The 17,523-nt window shown below is 43.5% G+C and overlaps 1 protein-coding gene across 11 annotated transcripts in view; it reads right to left on the bottom strand.

Annotated features, from left to right (window-relative positions):
* DYSF (dysferlin) overlaps positions 1–17,523 on the bottom strand; it is a 1,012,908-nt gene that overhangs the window by 78,864 nt on the left and 916,521 nt on the right. For all 11 annotated transcript variants that reach the window (XM_085642744.1, XM_085642751.1, XM_085642747.1 and 8 more), the window contains 3 exons: positions 8,468–8,596; positions 5,335–5,490; positions 1,072–1,163 (listed from right to left, as the gene is read on the bottom strand). In XM_085642744.1, coding sequence (XP_085498870.1) covers positions 1,072–1,163; positions 5,335–5,490; positions 8,468–8,596 — 377 coding nt within the window. The remainder of the gene's footprint in view (positions 1–1,071; positions 1,164–5,334; positions 5,491–8,467; positions 8,597–17,523) is intronic.

Here is a 17,523-nt window from a genome sequence, read left to right as displayed (position 1 = left end):
TAATGAGCATATGCGCTTCTTTTTATGGCATTTACGGACTGTAGAGATGTACACACTTTTCACCAAGAAAATACAACCTTGGACCCAGAATAATTAGAGCAATTTAACACTATCGGTGCTAATTATGGCTGAACCCTTCTGGTGTAAGGTAGCAGGATAAGTATTACTAGGTGACATATGAAGACATGGCACAGTTAATGCCAAGCATATGTTAATTGCTGAAACCTACACTGAGCTAAAATCAGAAATTTCATAATGCCCCCATAGGTTACAAAAGTGAATATATAAAAGATTCCCTCAACAAGACCCTACAAACAACCGAAGTACTAAAGAGGTGCATCACTGGATGGTTTCTGAATGGCCCATGCTTACTAATCAATCAATCATAGCATTTGTAAAGCGCGCTACATACCCGTGAGGGTCTCAAGGCGGGGGGGGGGATGGGGGGAGAGGTTCTACTGTTCGAAGAGCCAGGTTTTGAGGAGTCTTCTACTATGCTGATGGATACCACATTTCAATTGCATTTCCCTGGTCCATACTGTGACACTCCATAAACTCCACAAAATACACCCGCATGTTTAACCTCATGAAGGAATCTGATGTGCATCATATTGGGCCTTGGTGGAGTTTCGAAAGCAGAGTATGTTAGGATTTTTAGCGCTGGGTGTTTGCCCACCGCTGGAAAATCACCACGCGCATCGCAAGACGGCAGCTTCCTCAAGGCGAACTGAAGGTTTCTCAACGTGGCCATCCGCGACCCTCCGCGTTGAGAAATCTCATTGAGAGGTGGTCTGGAGTAAGATTTTCCTCGCTCGCCAACTTATCGAGCACGGGCGGAGCGGAAGTTTGCACTCAGGCCTACATCATATACATGTACCATGCGTAAATTACACACAAACGTATCACACATCCCGTTGAATTGGCAACCTTTGTGTTGAGTAACTAGCTTTTCATTTTCTGAAGCCCAACTGAGAGGTGTGTGATATGAGTGTGTTTCTTTTTTTCACACAATACTCTGTTGTGCAACTCTGCAGAGGTGAACATTGAGATGAAATAAAAATTCCAACTTACTTCCCAAAGACTGGCTCCAGTGTACACGGGATGTAATTGTCTTGATCAACAATCGATTTCTTCCCTATTGAGATTTTTACATATGGATCGCACTAAAAGAAGATAAAAATAGACAGGTAAGTGAGTTTTTTATTTCATTCAGACCAGTTTTGTCCACTTCATTCGGACTCAACTAAATGATGAGGACAACACAGATGTGATGCGTAATCCCTCACAAAAGGTAACAGAAAGTACCATACATTTTGCATTAACCGCAACACTAGACCTGAAATATAAAATGTCCCAAAACAACCCTAATACCAAGTCTGGGGGCTTAGTGGACTAATGCAACCACTAAAAGGGCCTGTGCTTGACCTCTTGATCACAGGTTCAATTCCTGGCAGGTCCACTCAGCCTTCCATCCTTCTGAGGTCAATAAAATGAGTACCATTGGGTTGGGTAACAATATGCATCTGTTATTCAGCCCTTCTGGGTGAAGGTGTGCATTACAAATACTTACATTATTTACATGGATACTTTTTCCAGCCCACACCCATGGCCTGTTTGACTTCGCGGCGTAGAGCAGAACGGTCTGGTCTGCGACATTAACTGTAGCAAATCATTCAAGGGGAGACCCATCATTCTCAAGAGTGGCTGAGCATTGCCCTTAGGCAAGATGGAGGCATCAAGCAAAATGAAAGAGCATGCCCACTAATGTAGGGTACAAAGAAAAGCCCTGCAAACATCGAATAAGAATCCACGGCTAAGACACCAATATGTGCCTTGGGGCTCTCATAAACGAAGCTCATATCAAAATACAATATTTTTGTTTCACAGTAAATTTGCCAAAAGTTATCAACCACTGAACAATCATCTTTCCTAGTGTTTAATTTGTAAAACAAAAAAAGGTGCCTGGGCACTTGTCAGGTGGCTACTGCAGCTTGTCCCTGGCAATGATAGTAACAACACAACTGCTAACCCTCACACTCTTACAAGTATGAAAATACAGACAATATCAGGCCCCCGAAGCAATACGGATGGCTTGGGCGGCAGGTAATAGTCATTTTTAATGTATATTAAATTAATAATGAACTGTTATTGTGGTTATCTATAAATTAGCCAGACAGCGCCCCCCCTTGTGTCAGACAGTCACAAGCGCCGGTGTTGACAATTAGGTGCTGGTGCCAGGCACCGGAAAGCACAGGCTCAAATTATGCACTTCCCTCTAGAAAAGTATGTGGCACACTCGCATTTAAAAGGCATTCGTGCATTTTCAAGAGGCTTCGACCTAGGTTAGTGTTTATAGTATGTACCCACTCGTTTCCGGCGGATCATTTTGTGCATACCGCAACTTAAATGGTTGCAGTCCTGCGACATACCCACAATTTTGAATATTTCGAATCATTATCCAAAGTAGATTTAACAGTGTGAAGTAAATCTCAGAGAATACTGTGTTTCTGGAACAAGGGGTAAATCCAATTCCACCCTGCAGCCTTTCAAAGATTTGCTGATACATGCACGGGGCACCGAGGAATCGGGCATCAGCTGATTTACACCAGCCCAATTCAAATATTGCCTCCACGTGTTGTGGTCTTTACCCACTTCCAACAGATGTCTTACATGGCACACCCCATGGCACCAGCTGAGTAGGAGATGGGCAGCCATGTGCACTGCTAAATCATGACAGCGCTCATTGAAGTTTGGACACCACTACAGATTGTGTTTTGGTGTTCGGCCCAAGCAAGACTCTTATTGAGAAAAACTTAATAAATGAATTAAAGAGATATGATAAATGCGCATGGAGCTCCCATGAAGAAAGGGACCCACTCTTTCCCAGATTAACCTCCTGAGCGGCATTATTGAAGCCTGGATTGACATAAAAGACCCTTTGACTGCGCCACTTTTATACCTCCAGCACCTGCAATGCCGCATCTATGATAATAAAGCCATTGTCTCCACCCAATTAAGCTCTGGACCCCTGCTAGGCATCAGTTCATGTTCGACCATGTAATATTATACCATCTTACATGTAATATTATACCATCTTACATGTAATATTATACCATCTTACATGTAATATTATACCATCTTACATGTAATATTATACCACCTTACATGTAATATTATACCATCTTACATGTAATATTATACCATCTTACATGTAATATTATACCACCTTACATGTAATATTATACCATCTTACATGTAATATTATGCCACCTTACATGTAATATTATACCATCTTACATGTAATATTATACCATCTTACATGTAATATTATACCATCTTACCAGACCTTTCTTAGAACAATTTGATATTTGTTTGATTGCCATCCACCATCCTGTTTTGTTTTGTAATTTCAACACTGATGGAAAATCACCAAAAAAGAATTCTTATCACCCAACTTAACTGTGGCCACTCCCTTTCTGTAGCCTGAACTATCCCCTCTCATTATCAGTGTAAATCCTTTTATTTTATTCATATCCCAACCTCACTTGCTCCGAACAAACCTCTCGCCTTCTTAATATGTCCAAATTCAGAAGACAATGATATTCACCTTCCCTTTGCTTGTCCCCAGCACCCCAAGAACTAGTAATTATTTTATAAAATATATGTTGTTGCCCAACTCACCCCTTGTCTACGTTGAGCAGATCCACTCTGAACTGCCCTCTTTGTCATCTCTGCCTCCGACAACATTTTCATAATGTGCGTAGCTGGCTTTCAATTCCCTCTATCCTCTCCGTATCTCCACTCTTACTAACTCACAGGCCAGCCCGGTTACAGCCAAATCCACTCTCTGACGACACCTTTGTGCACTCACTTAAAGACGTGGAGGAAGTCCCATACTCTTGAGTACTCTTACACGGAGGCCATTACTGACTATTTGTAACTCAGTGAAAGTTGGCCTCCTGAATAATTTTTCCAAGACCCTGTCTAGTGGCGGTCCCACGCTCTTCTATTCTATCGCCTCCGCACACCAACCGAAGTTCAACCTCTTGGCCACTGTCTTTGCTACCGTCCTTTCATGAGAAACATTATTTAAAATCCTCATCACTTCCCACTCTAATCTCAAACCTTTATCCCCCGCTTTCGTTCCACACTCATTTGGTAAGCTTTTGCACTCTCAGCATAGCTTCCAAGGACTTACACTCACTTTTCTCCTCCAACACATAGCTCGCTAGCTAACTGGTACACAGAGGACACTGTACAAACTTGACACATTGGGGCTGAAGGCTTCACACACAACCCGTCTCTGACAACTCCCAAGTGAGTTCTCGGTATGTCCACAATGCTCATTGTACTCAACCCGACAGAACCTCCTGGTCTCTTCAAAGCCAAGCTACCGCCATCCTGGTTCTCCTGCTGTCCACTCACTGGAGTGATCTCCCAATGAACTGGAGTCTAACACCTCAATTACAGTGTTTACGTGCATTTTCAAAGCTCACCTCAGTATGCTGAAAGATCCGCCGAGTCAACAACTCTGGTCTGCTAACCCTCACGTCCCACTTTCTTGACACGACTTGCTTTCTCTTGTAACATAATTGCAAATAGGCCATACACTTAGCTATCTTTACCTATCTTGCCTTGATTGTACTGTGACTGCCTCACTCCCCATAAACCATGTACAGTCGTGTGTCCTATGTATAAGTGCCCCTCCCCCAATGTTATTATGAATCACCGCGTGCAGTGTTTTTAATTCGAAAGACTAAGGATCCTACAACGGCCCAAACATGTTATCCATTCAGGAATTCTTTTTATCTCCACTTAGCAGTCAGTCCTTTCAACGGGTGCGTATTTCAACTCACCTGATAATGCAGCATTTGTCAAATCTAAAAAGTGTTATTGAAATTAGATTTTTACATTATTTTACTCATTGTTCGTGGTCTGAATTTTGCTTGAGACAACCACAGAATTCCAGCATACAAAAATTTCAGAAGATGTCATTCTTACCAAACTTAGTGACCACAGAGAAGGTGAAACAGGAATCATTACTGAATATGAAACAGTGGTTCCTAGTTCACTACAAAACTTGTTAGAAAACTCCAACAAAACATTACAACACGAGAAAAAGACACTAACTGGATTTATCAAGTTCATCTGTAGTCACTTAAAAATACTATTTCTTCCTGGATGCAAGATCCTCATGTTGTGTATTTCACATGTGGTGATCATTAAATATTAGCACCAGTGATTGTTTAATTGCCTGACAAGAAGATGGTTATTCAAACTTTCTTCCATTCACTTCTTCTTGCATGCTTACAGCACTTATCATATTTTCTTTACCTTTCCATTCGGATCCTTTGGCTGCAAACCATAGGCTCGGACAATGTAGATCCTTACAAGGCACTCCTGGGGTCCCCGCGTCGGAAGCTGGTGGAACTGGCGGGGAGGCATGGGCACTGTTGGGTCATCTGGGAGAGCATACATCTTGAAATTTCCCTGCAAACATGTTTTGAGAAAGTAACAATCATCCCTTTCTGCCACCAACTATTTAATTGCAAAATGATTCAAATCATATTCATATATTAAAGAACTTTGTATGGATGTATGTATTGGACCTTACGTATTGGAGATCTATATAGGAAACAACGGAAAACGATAGGGAACAATTCATAAAGTGGGTCAGGGGACTGAAGGAGGCAAGAGGGAGTTATCTCTTTGTTTAGGAGACAAGAGGGAGTTATCTCTTTGTTTAGCCCTTGGTTCAAGAATGAGCTGGAAGAGTCCTTATCAATGTTACTCTTTGCCTCTTTAAAAGCTACAACGCCCCCTAGAAATTAATATCCTGCTGGGTTTAAAGTATCTTTGGTCAGTGGTACCTTATTTACATTTGCCAGAAAAAATGATGAAACATGGATATAACTTACGGAGATTAGCAAGATTTAATGATCACGCTATATCTTCTTTAAATCCTATTCTTTTCAGAACTCGTCTTGAAGACGGCAGCAAATGCGCTGCCTGTGCAGTAGCCTTTTGTTAGAGTACAATGACTTACAGCTGGAGCATGTGTTTGCTTCGGATAATGATAAAGAGTTTCTCCATTGAAAACCACCTCTATAACCGCCTGAAATAGAATCATATCTGATATAAATGTGGCAGCTTCATCCCCCATCTCTGGATTTCCTAACATCTGTGATATGATCATAGGCTACATGGCCCAGGTTGCGCTTGCACAGTACATTTGCAAATATAGACTTCGGAAAACATCTTTTGAAATGCACAACTTCAAAAACATAGTGGAGCATCATGTTAGCCTTACATAGATATCTCTGTATTCACATGTCCCATGAATCTCTAGCCCCAAATATAATAGGTCTTGAGTCAGAATAGCTTTATTATACAAGTTGTCTAATAGATAGGAGTAGAGTTTGGTTGGATACAGGGATTTCATGTAGCTCAAAATGTTTTGGAATGAAGATATTTATGTAAAGTGGAGTTTTTTTAAATCTGTGTTTTGAAGTCTATGCTTTTGCAAATTATGTCTCAATGTTTTATGTTTTTACGCAGAACAGCTTCCAGTAGCTGGCCGTCAAGGGCAGGGTAATATTCAAATGTATGCGTCTTATCATCAAACATCATAACGATTGACACCAACATTGGAACAAAAACACTACAACAGCTTATCAAACCGTTACAACCCAGCAACAACAGGATAAACTGTTGAGTTGACACATAGGACCTGATTCACAAAGGGTCTCCGCACCCATGGCGGAAGCCCCGCAGTCGCGGAGGAGTCATGGCACTTCGGAAGGAATCTCAACAATGAGAATCCGCATTGCGGAGAATTCGCCGAGTACCAAGACACCCCACGACTGCGGGGCCTCTGCGGACAGTGCGAAGGCCCCTATGTGAATCAGGTCCTAGATGTGAACACAACAGTTGATCCTATTGTTGCACGAGTGCGAAAGCCCTTCGTGAATCGGGCACATAGTTTCTATCTATCAGCCATGGCTGAATGTAATGATCATGAACTCTCTTTTGCTCGACGCCCGTGATTTTTAATCCAGCCTTCTCACGCGGGTAACTACTTGTACGAACAGTGTCTACAGATGACTATTGTTTTATATAGTGTGCTATGTAGAAGTCCTGAACTCAATTTAACGTTCAGTCCGTAGACTACCTCTACGCTACCTCAAAGGTGCTGTAGGCAGATTAAAGGGCACAGTCCTAGCAAATCTTTCATATACATTCAAATCTTTAACTTTGACCACACTTTCAAATTAATATATCATTCAAGAAATTGATACCGTGGAACATGGAAGAAAGATTTATGAAAAATATCTATGTATTCAAAATATTTATAAATACAAAACTGAGCCAGCTATTGACCTGGGAAATGGGAATTACGGATCTACCTGCCCATTAATCGGGCAGCATGAAACCAACACAAAAAAGGGACCTACAAATGATTGAATGGATGTGGAGAATGTGTGTGAGATACTGAGGAATCATGCCCTGACGCCATGACCATCGTCCGCGGCGTCTCGGGCTACAGCTCTAGAGGTCTCTCGTTCTGATTACATCTTTCTTTCTGCAACACAGTACTTCTCACATGAAAATATGATACATGCGGCCAGATTATTTTACAGTGCAAATACTACTAAGCTTACAGATTCCTAAACCATGACTGTGTTTTGACAATATTAAGTGTAGAGAGGTAAGCACCAACTGCTACCCCTCAGGGAGTGTGTGAATTTATTGTACCTGGAAGTCTCTTGTACTCGACGCCCATTATTTTTTATCCAGCCTTCTCATGCGGCAGCTACTTGTAAGAAAAGTGCCTACGTTTGGCAATTCTTGACTCTTCCTGTATAGTATGCTCTGTATGCGTCGTCAACATAACTTAGTCTATAGACTAGCTCTACGCTATCTCAAAAGGAAGATTAAAGGGCCCATTCTGAGCACATTTTTCACATACCTTCAAATCTTAAGCTAAACATAACTGTGTTGTGGGAATATTGCATCCAAAGAGCTGAGCAACAGGTACTACACGTCAGGGTATTCGGTATTCACATCTACACATTTATTCTAGAATGTGGACACTGTTCCGCAGTGCCAGACAGTTGGGAATATTTGTGTGCGGGAGTTGGTGACTTTTCTGTCTTCAGTTCTCCATGAAAATGAGGAAAGAAGTCTTCAGTCACCTAAAGCAGCCCATCCACATCTAAGATCTTTGTAAAGTTTACATAAGTCTTATACTTTGCAATAACATCAATTCATGGGCATGTTCTACAGAACCTATGGGACTCCCAACTCGAGAATATTGAGACCTGAAATAATAAACACAGCCCTGTGCTGTGACAATGCCTTTTCACAAGGGAAGGAAATGGGCTAGTGGTCATGCCGCGGGCTGGCTCCCTTGTTCCCAAACAAATGCCAGCCTTTCAGCAGCTCAGAGATCAGAAGCAGATCCAACCTTGAATTCGCCCACGACGGTTGGATCGTCGTTTTCATCCTGCGTCTTCCCACGATGTAACTTGAAGGTCTGACAAAAATCAGTAAGGCCACCATGCTCCTCCACACTCTCTAATTCTGTGTCATAGACCTGCAAGGAAGATAAGGGAAATGAACTAGCATCAGAGATAGATCTGAAGACCAGGTAAGATGCACAGTGAAAGCAAGCAGTGGGCACTGGGGTGGGCATGCCACCATATAGTTGAAATCAGCCTGGCTCTACCGTTTTATTTATTTATTTTTCTTTTGTATGACATCCCTACAAAAACACTAGATACGAAACATATACAATTCAAATTGGATATATTAAATAATGGCGTACAAAGAGGTAAAACCTTGTCTACTCCAACTTTGTGAAAATGTTTTATTTTTATTTTAGCAATTTGTTCCACAAGTGTTTATTTTAATTTTCAAAAGTAAATGGGCATGACAATACAAATCTAATATAAAGAGTACGTTTTCAACATCTATATTGATACAAAAAAACTTAAATATACTCCTGCACATAATGACTTGAAAGATGGTGCAGAAGGGAGATATAGTGCAAAGTGAATTACGCAGTAGAAAAAACAATTACAATGTATGTTAGTTAGATAATTTGACTCAAAAAAAATTTGCAGATAGCTTTTCCTGCACAAACATTTTAGGGGAAGTAATTTACCACCACCTAACTAGACAAGTTGTGTGAAGGGACAAAACTCACACAGGTTTTTAAAAAGATCCACAACACAATCTTCATTAGTTTGGTCTTATGTGTGCAAAACATGCTGAAGATGTGTTTCTTGTTTTAGTTGTTCCTTCATTTATTCCAAATTGGGAATGATAGTGACCTTAAATAGATTGCAAGAGTGGGACTGTAGTTGTCTGTGGTGTCACTTGGAACCTAGAGAAGGTGTGGGAGAGAGGCATCTTGTATACCACCACCTCCCTTGGTTGCTTTGAGGATGGGGGAAGAGGTGGACCAGTGGCAGGAGAGTCTAGTGGTGAATTTATCGCATAGACAACTGACAACCACTGAAGTAGAGGTACTGGAAAAGGGGCTGGGGTATGTGCCTACCCCTAAGATAGACAGGTTTCCAGAACAATGTGAAATCCAGAACCTTTTTAGGAAAGTGCGCCTTAGAGCATATTTTAAGGACACACAAGAGCCTATCAAACTAGACTCAGGCCTACATAACCCCTCCACTTTTACGCCCACTACTACCATGGTTCCGGCGTAAGTGCTGACTTTCGAAAAAGCAGTGCTTCAAAGAACGGGACGAACCAAGTTCCCTTCCACAATCTTTCAAACCAGGAACGCTTAGCTATCAAATCACTGACAGAGGATACCAGCATCACTATAAAACAGGCTGAGAAAGGGGGAGTAACAGTCATACAATCCACCACTGACTATGACGCAGAGTGCTTATGCCAACTCCAGAATAGAAGATTCTATACCCCTATAACAGTGAACCCTATAGCCCGCTTAGCAACTGAGATTGCTTCAATGGTTTTCGAGGCAGAAAGTAATGGTTGGGTCAGTAGAAAAGAGGCAGATTTTTTAATCACAAAAGAACCCAAGACCCCCTATTTTTACAATCTGCCTAAGATTCACAAGGGGACCACTCCAGTACCAGGCAGACCTATAGTATTATGGATTGGCTCTCTCCTGGAACCCTTGTCCAAATTCTGCGACTACTGTCTGCAACCACTGGTAAAACAGACTCCCTCTTACGTAAGGGATACCACTGATATCCTGCGTATCATTGGGGAATTGGAAGACACTGCTGACATCAACCTATTAGTCACCCTGGATGTAGAACAACTGTACACCAATATCCCCCAGAGGGAGACACTGACAGTGATAGAAACCGCACTAACAGGAATTGAAAGGGTCTCACCTACCCCCATCCCGTTCATCATGCAATGTGCCACCTTAGCACTAACAGATTTTTTTTTCGAGTTTCACAAACAACTCTTCGACCAGTCTCAGGGCAATTCGATGGGGAGTACCTTTGCACCCAGTGTAGCTTGTCTATACATGGCGGCATTCGAGCAAGAGGTAATTCTGCACGCCAGCAACCCCTTCGGCGCTAACCTGAGACTGTGGAAGAGGTATATAGATGATATACTCATCTTCTGGCAAGGTGACTTACAAACTTGCAATGAATTCTGTGGGCGGATCAATACTAAAGAACCAGTACTTGAAGTTTACCCATACAATTTCACCCTCAGAAATTGCTTTTTTGGATCTTACTATCAGATTACACAAGGGTCAACTCACTACGACCCTATATAAAAAACTTACAGATAGGAATAGCTTCCTATTATATAGCAGTTATCATCCCAAGACCCTCAAAGACAATCTACCTTTCAGCCAATTCCTCCGGATAAGGAGGAATTGTAGTTCAATAAATGACTACAAAACGGAAGCTGAGACACTGTCAGAAAACTTACTGAAAAGACAATACCACAGAAAACAAGTCATGACATGCATGAAATGAGCCAGAAATAACCACCACGAGACCCTATTAGAGGTACATGAAAAAGAACCTGCAGACACTCTTACCTGCGTAACCACCTACACACCCATATCTAACATGATCAAGAAAGACGTGAACAAACATTGGGGCGTCCTGACCACTGGCTCTCTCGAAATCCCTAAACCCAGATTTGCATTTATGCGGACAAACAATCTTAAAGACATGTTGATACACACGAGACCCAAAAACAGGTCATTATCCCTGCGGATCATGTGCCGTTTGTCCTCAGACAAATCAAACAAAAGAGCTCAAACTGTCTGATAGGTTCACATGGAAGATCACGAAACATACTAATTGCAACACAACACGTTGTGTGTACTTGTTAACATGCCCCGGTGATAAAAGATACATCAGTATGACCATGAGGGCCATAAAGACCAGAATAACCGAACATAAAAGCAGTATCCGCTGCCTTAAGACAAACACGAAACTCTACACCCACTTCACAGAATACAGACATCCTCCTGAAGGCTTACTTTGGGTGGTCCTTGAAACACACCAACAGATAACACACTAAGCCCTTTTCAGGATGGAACAGAGATCGGTGTTTCGTCTTGACTCAGCCAACAGTGGCCATAACGACAAAATCCCGTGGAGTACTCTGAATTTCTAAATGATACCTGAGTAACATGTCATCTCATGTCTGATTATGATTCATAGTTTCCAATGCCATAAAGGGATATGCACCACCTTCAAACTCCAATATTACATCCCCACTTATATTATCATGTGGTGCCTCTTAACCCTACTGCATATCTTTATGCGCACTCCAAGATGGCTGCCATGGTTTCCTCAGTAACTCGATCACCTATTCACCATCACATGACTCTCCCAACACCAGCTGCAGCTGCTTGGCTCTCCCGCGTGCTTCTCTGCCGGAACTGCGGCGGGTATTTAAAACAGTCCACTGCTGTGACAAGATACCTTCCTGAATGCAGCGGAGCGGGTAGGTCTGCCACGAGGCTCCGAGCGGGAGCAGGTGAGTATGTATAACTCGTTGGAGGCTCACCCTGACAACCACGACGAATGAAGGTAAAGTGTACCGGCGCCAGGGACTGCCCTGCATAAGCCATTGAATCTGAAACGAACGCCTTTACTTAATCGGTAAACTGTCCTTGACGCGGTTGGGTCCTTGGGGGCATGTTCATTGTAATCATGACACCGGGGGTGCTCCTTTGAGCCTCCGGAGTTTCGATGCTATGGATATCGGCCTACCAGGCACACCGGTCCAGTTTAGGCAATTTTAACATTGGTTTTGTTGGTGGTTTAGGGTCACGTTTACAGGCAACATCCTACCTGACCTGGACCCTTTGTTCTTTATAGTCTATTGCATCGGGGCCATTATTTGAGGAACAAACCAGTATATATATGACCAAAACTTCTCATAGTGCTTTGTGTCTCTCTCTAATTTATAGAGACACTACATTCTGTGTCTTAACACTTCACTACTACTGATGAGGCACAACTAGATACCTTGAGTAGGTGAGTTAACAATCACTCACCACTTTGCTTTATTACCACTTTTGAGTATGTGTGCACAGGGGTTTGCATACAGAGTCCCTTACAGCGCTATAATGAATTGCATGATAGCATTGTTTTTAAATATCTCATTTGATAATGTGAACCAAGCACACATGCAGTAATCATCATAATGATTGAACTCACATGGGAATTTTCACTACTCTGTTTTCTATTCTCTTTGTTACTCTAGGTTGGCTTCCTTCCCTTCGGGTAACTGTTCTGTGAGAACAGTAAGTGGTAGGTAGCGTTGCACCTTGCCACCCATTGTAGATATTTTTCATCATGCACTCGGTCCTGAAGAATCGCCATTGATCACTTTTGACAACCTGAGGCGAGAAACATGTTGACCATCTGGGGGATGAGCGCAATTTTTGTCACATTATAACAAAACAGCCGCCCCCCCCCCCCCCTCGCCCCCCCTCTCCTTTTTAACCAGGTTTGGACCCTCTCAGAATAAAGTTTACCATAGAGGACTCCCTCACCTGTTTTCACTCACTTTTCACATCTACACTCACTTAGGTCCCTCACACCCACAGCGCCTGTACGGCAAGGAACAGAAGATCTCCGATAAAGAGCCCCTTTATGGGTGCCCGTCGGGCATTGCAGCACCGGCCCGACGAGAAGCAGGCCCATATGATGAAGCATGACACCTAGCTTGCTGGGTGGGTGAGGGCCCTAGTTCCGATAGGAGGAATTCCCCACCTCCTCACTACCTAAAGTACATATACAGGGTGGTTAATATACCACCAAGGAACTTCGTACCCTTCTCTGTTGAGTGGACCAGTGACTGCCACAGCACCGGCTTCAATGCTCTGACATAACAGCAGTAAAAAGTTGAACTTATCTTTTAGTGGTCACTTATCAGGACAGTCAGTAACAGGGCTTCTATGCAAAGTTAACTTTCCTGGTTCCACAAACACACCTTTACCATGTAGTTTCACATAATGAGAAAAAGTACAAAACTTCTATAGACTTTCCTTCCTTTGGTTGGTGTTCTACACCCCAAGATTTCTCCCCAGGTTAAAGGGTTCATTTCATTTTATTTTAAGGAATACTGTCCATTTTGGTAAGGGGTTTGTCACAAAACGCAGACGCCGCTCCCACTCAGCATTTCACAGACAGCTCAGTTTGTACACCGCAACCTTCAGCTGCCTTTTTTCTGCTCTTTCTAGTATTTGGTCTGCACAAAAACTCTCCTGAAACAAGACCAAACTATTATGCCAAATTAATAATGAAATTGCTTAATATTTTAAGTACAGTAGGCCAGGTACCCGACGCATGCCAGTTGCAGAGCAGCTGCTGCAGTTCATTCCGGGTGCCGGATGAACAGCAGCTCTGTGTGGTCAGAGACAATGCCTTGCAACAGCCAAACGTTCTCACACTAAGTGTCAATGTGACTCACACTTAGACAGCATTTCATGTTCCACAGTCCCTCACCACCAGAAGATGTTTGAACTGGCACAATGGATATTTTGGCCATGACAGGTAATGAACAGTGAGGAGGATGGTGAGAATTTGCTGCAATGAAGGAGAGGTTGTGTGAAATTCCAAAGTAGAAGCACACTCAATCCCAGTGCAGACTCTTCTCCTATATCTGGACTGGGCAAAGGTACATTCATCAGTGGCTAATAGTTGGTTCACATTTCCAACACAACCTCTCCGTGCCAACGAGAGTGTGGTCCAGAGTCGACTGCTAGCATGTGATTTCATTCAAAAATTGCTGAAGAGTGAACAAAACCTGAACTAAGAAGGATGTTGGCTCTTTGCAGCATCATTCAGATTTGCTTTAGACACATAAATGAACTGGAAAAGGCAAGCCAAAGAGAACTGTTACCCTTGGGACACCTTTTAACCTGATCTCTCGCCTACTGATTTCCAACTGGATCAGAACAATGATTCTGTCCTTGTGTTGAGCGTATTTCATCAGTGATCATCTCAAAGCTGCATGGGGTGTTATTGAAGCTGCCACAGAACTGAACTCAGAGGGGAGAATGGTGCGACAGGTTTAGTTGCCCTAGGCGGAGTGACACTTTGCGCATCTTCTCCCATTGCTGTAGGACCAAGCTGGGTGCCATACTTGCTGCTTGTTTGTTGTAACGCTTTTCGCCCTAAGTGGGATGGGTATTCCCAGACGTGGGACCCGTGCTCACTACGCCACTGGAGTCAAGCTATCCTGGCTGATGACGGCTGATAGCCAGAAACCGGTCCTAGGATGCTTGATTCCGGTCCAGGGAAGACATGGCTTGGCAGTTCGGGCTGGACTGTTCCCATGAGGCACAGGGTCAAGACTGATTTGCATATGGCCATGTATAAACTGGGGTGGTGTAGTGGGCAAAAGAACGATGGATTTAACCCAGATCTCTTGACTGGGGGAGAATGTCTGCATTGTCAGCATTCCGTCCATCAATTGTTTGTTGTAACGCTTTTCGCCCTAAGTGGGATCGGTATTCCCAGACGTGGGACCCGTGCTCACTACGCCACTGGAGTCAAGCTATCGTGGCTGATGACGGCTGATAGCCAGAAACCGGTCCTAGGATGCTTGATTCCGGTCCAGGGAAGACATGGCTTGGCAGTTTGGGCTGGACTGTTCCCATGAGGCACAGGGTCAAGACTGATTTGCATATGGCCATGTATAAACTGGGGTGGTGTAGTGGGCAAAAGAACGATGGATTTAACCCAGATCTCTTGACTGGGGGAGAATGTCTGCATTGTCAGCATTCCGTCCATCAATTGTTTGTTGTAACGCTTTTCGCCCTAAGTGGGATGGGTATTCCCAGACGTGGGACCCGTGCTCACTACGCCACTGGAGTCAAGCTATCCTGGCTGATGACGGCTGATAGCCAGAAACCGGTCCTAGGATGCTTGATTCCGGTCCAGGGAAGACATGGCTTGGCAGTTCGGGCTGGACTGTTCCCATGAGGCACAGGGTCAAGACTGATTTGCATATGGCCATGTATAAACTGGGGTGGTGTAGTGGGCAAAAGAACGATGGATTTAACCCAGATCTCTTGACTGGGGGAGAATGTCTGCATTGTCAGCATTCCGTCCATCAATTGTTTGTTGTAACGCTTTTCGCCCTAAGTGGCATGGGTATTCCCAGACGTGGGACCCGTGCTCACTACGCCACTGGAGTCAAGCTATCCTGGCTGATGACGGCTGATAGCCAGAAACCGGTCCTAGGATGCTTGATTCCGGTCCAGGGAAGACATGGCTTGGCAGTTCGGGCTGGACTGTTCCCATGAGGCACAGGGTCAAGACTGATTTGCATATGGCCATGTATAAACTGGGGTGGTGTAGTGGGCAAAAGAACGATGGATTTAACCCAGATTTCTTGACTGGGGGAGAATGTCTGCATTGTCAGCATTCCGTCCATCAATTGTTTGTTGTAACGCTTTTCGCCCTAAGTGGGATGGGTATTCCCAGACGTGGGACCCGTGCTCACTACGCCACTGGAGTCAAGCTATCCTGGCTGATGACGGCTGATAGCCAGAAACCGGTCCTAGGATGCTTGATTCCGGTCCAGGGAAGACATGGCTTGGCAGTTCGGGCTGGACTGTTCCCATGAGGCACAGGGTCAAGACTGATTTGCATATGGCCATGTATAAACTGGGGTGGTGTAGTGGGCAAAAGAACGATGGATTTAACCCAGATCTCTTGACTGGGGGAGAATGTCTGCATTGTCAGCATTCCGTCCATCAATTGTTTGTTGTAACGCTTTTCACCCTAAGTGGGATGGGTATTCCCAGACGTGGGACCCGTGCTCACTACGCCACTGGAGTCAAGCTATCCTGGCTGATGACGGCTGATAGCCAGAAACCGGTCCTAGGATGCTTGATTCCGGTCCAGGGAAGACATGGCTTGGCAGTTCGGGCTGGACTGTTCCCATGAGGCACAGGGTCAAGACTGATTTGCATATGGCCATGTATAAACTGGGGTGGTGTAGTGGGCAAAAGAACGATGGATTTAACCCAGATCTCTTGACTGGGGGAGAATGTCTGCATTGTCAGCATTCCGTCCATCAATTGTTTGTTGTAATACTTGCTGCTTGTGTCGGACTTTGGTCTACTAAGCTCTTGACAACTTGGATGGTAACTTACTACTTCCTTTTTCTAGAACTGTCCTGGGGCTGAGTCAATGATGACGTCTCTTGAAGGAAGCACTAAGACTCAATAATTTCTGGGTGTAAGCTTCATCTACTACAGTAGTGGCTTTGAACCACTGAATAAAATACACCGGGAAACTATAAGGGGTTGTATCTACTGAGTTATGTCATTCTGTCATGTAGACCACCCTAAAAGATGCAGAAGCAATCACCCTCAGCCAAAGGAAGATATAGGAGACTAGAGAATACTTCTACATAATTAGTAAACTCTCACTGTATTACCAAATACAGGTTGCCTATAACAACTTGATCACAATGGTTTTAAACGTGGCTGGAGCTGCTTTTCTTTCCTCCACTTGGTCAGAAACAACTATTATCCTAATTGTTAAGGAGGGTAATCGGAGAGTCCAATAGCCCTTCCGGACTCGTCGGCTAAGCTTATGGGCAGAGTTATTTTAGAGAGGAGCAAATGAGGGGCAGAAGAATATTTAATTCTAACAGAATGCCAATATGGGATACAGACATTCTGAATATGAATCTCTTAATTCGCAAGTATACAATGGCGAAAGATGGTTGTCTCCACTTGTGTTTCATGGATTTGACCTGGTAAATCACAATAAGTTGTGGCAAACTCTGAAATCATTAGAAAGTCCGAAGAATATATTTACACTATTACCTCGTATGTATTGGAACATAACAGTAAGGGTACAATATGGTTCTAGTGGAGAGGTCTTATTGGACTTTGGGATAAAGAGGGGCCTAAGGCAGGGATGTGTATTTGCTCCTTTTCTTTTTTCCATTCATACAAATGGAGTGGATGGAAAACTCCTGGTCCTTTGTACTGACCCGCCGTGTACGGGTTCCCAGAAGGTC

The sequence above is a fragment of the Triturus cristatus genome, chromosome 2_2, assembly GCF_964204655.1.
Source record: "Triturus cristatus chromosome 2_2, aTriCri1.1, whole genome shotgun sequence".
Taxonomy (NCBI): Eukaryota; Metazoa; Chordata; class Amphibia; order Caudata; family Salamandridae; genus Triturus; species Triturus cristatus.
The sequence above is the reverse complement of the archived record's forward strand: the minus strand, read 5'-3'. Positions and strand labels throughout refer to the sequence as shown.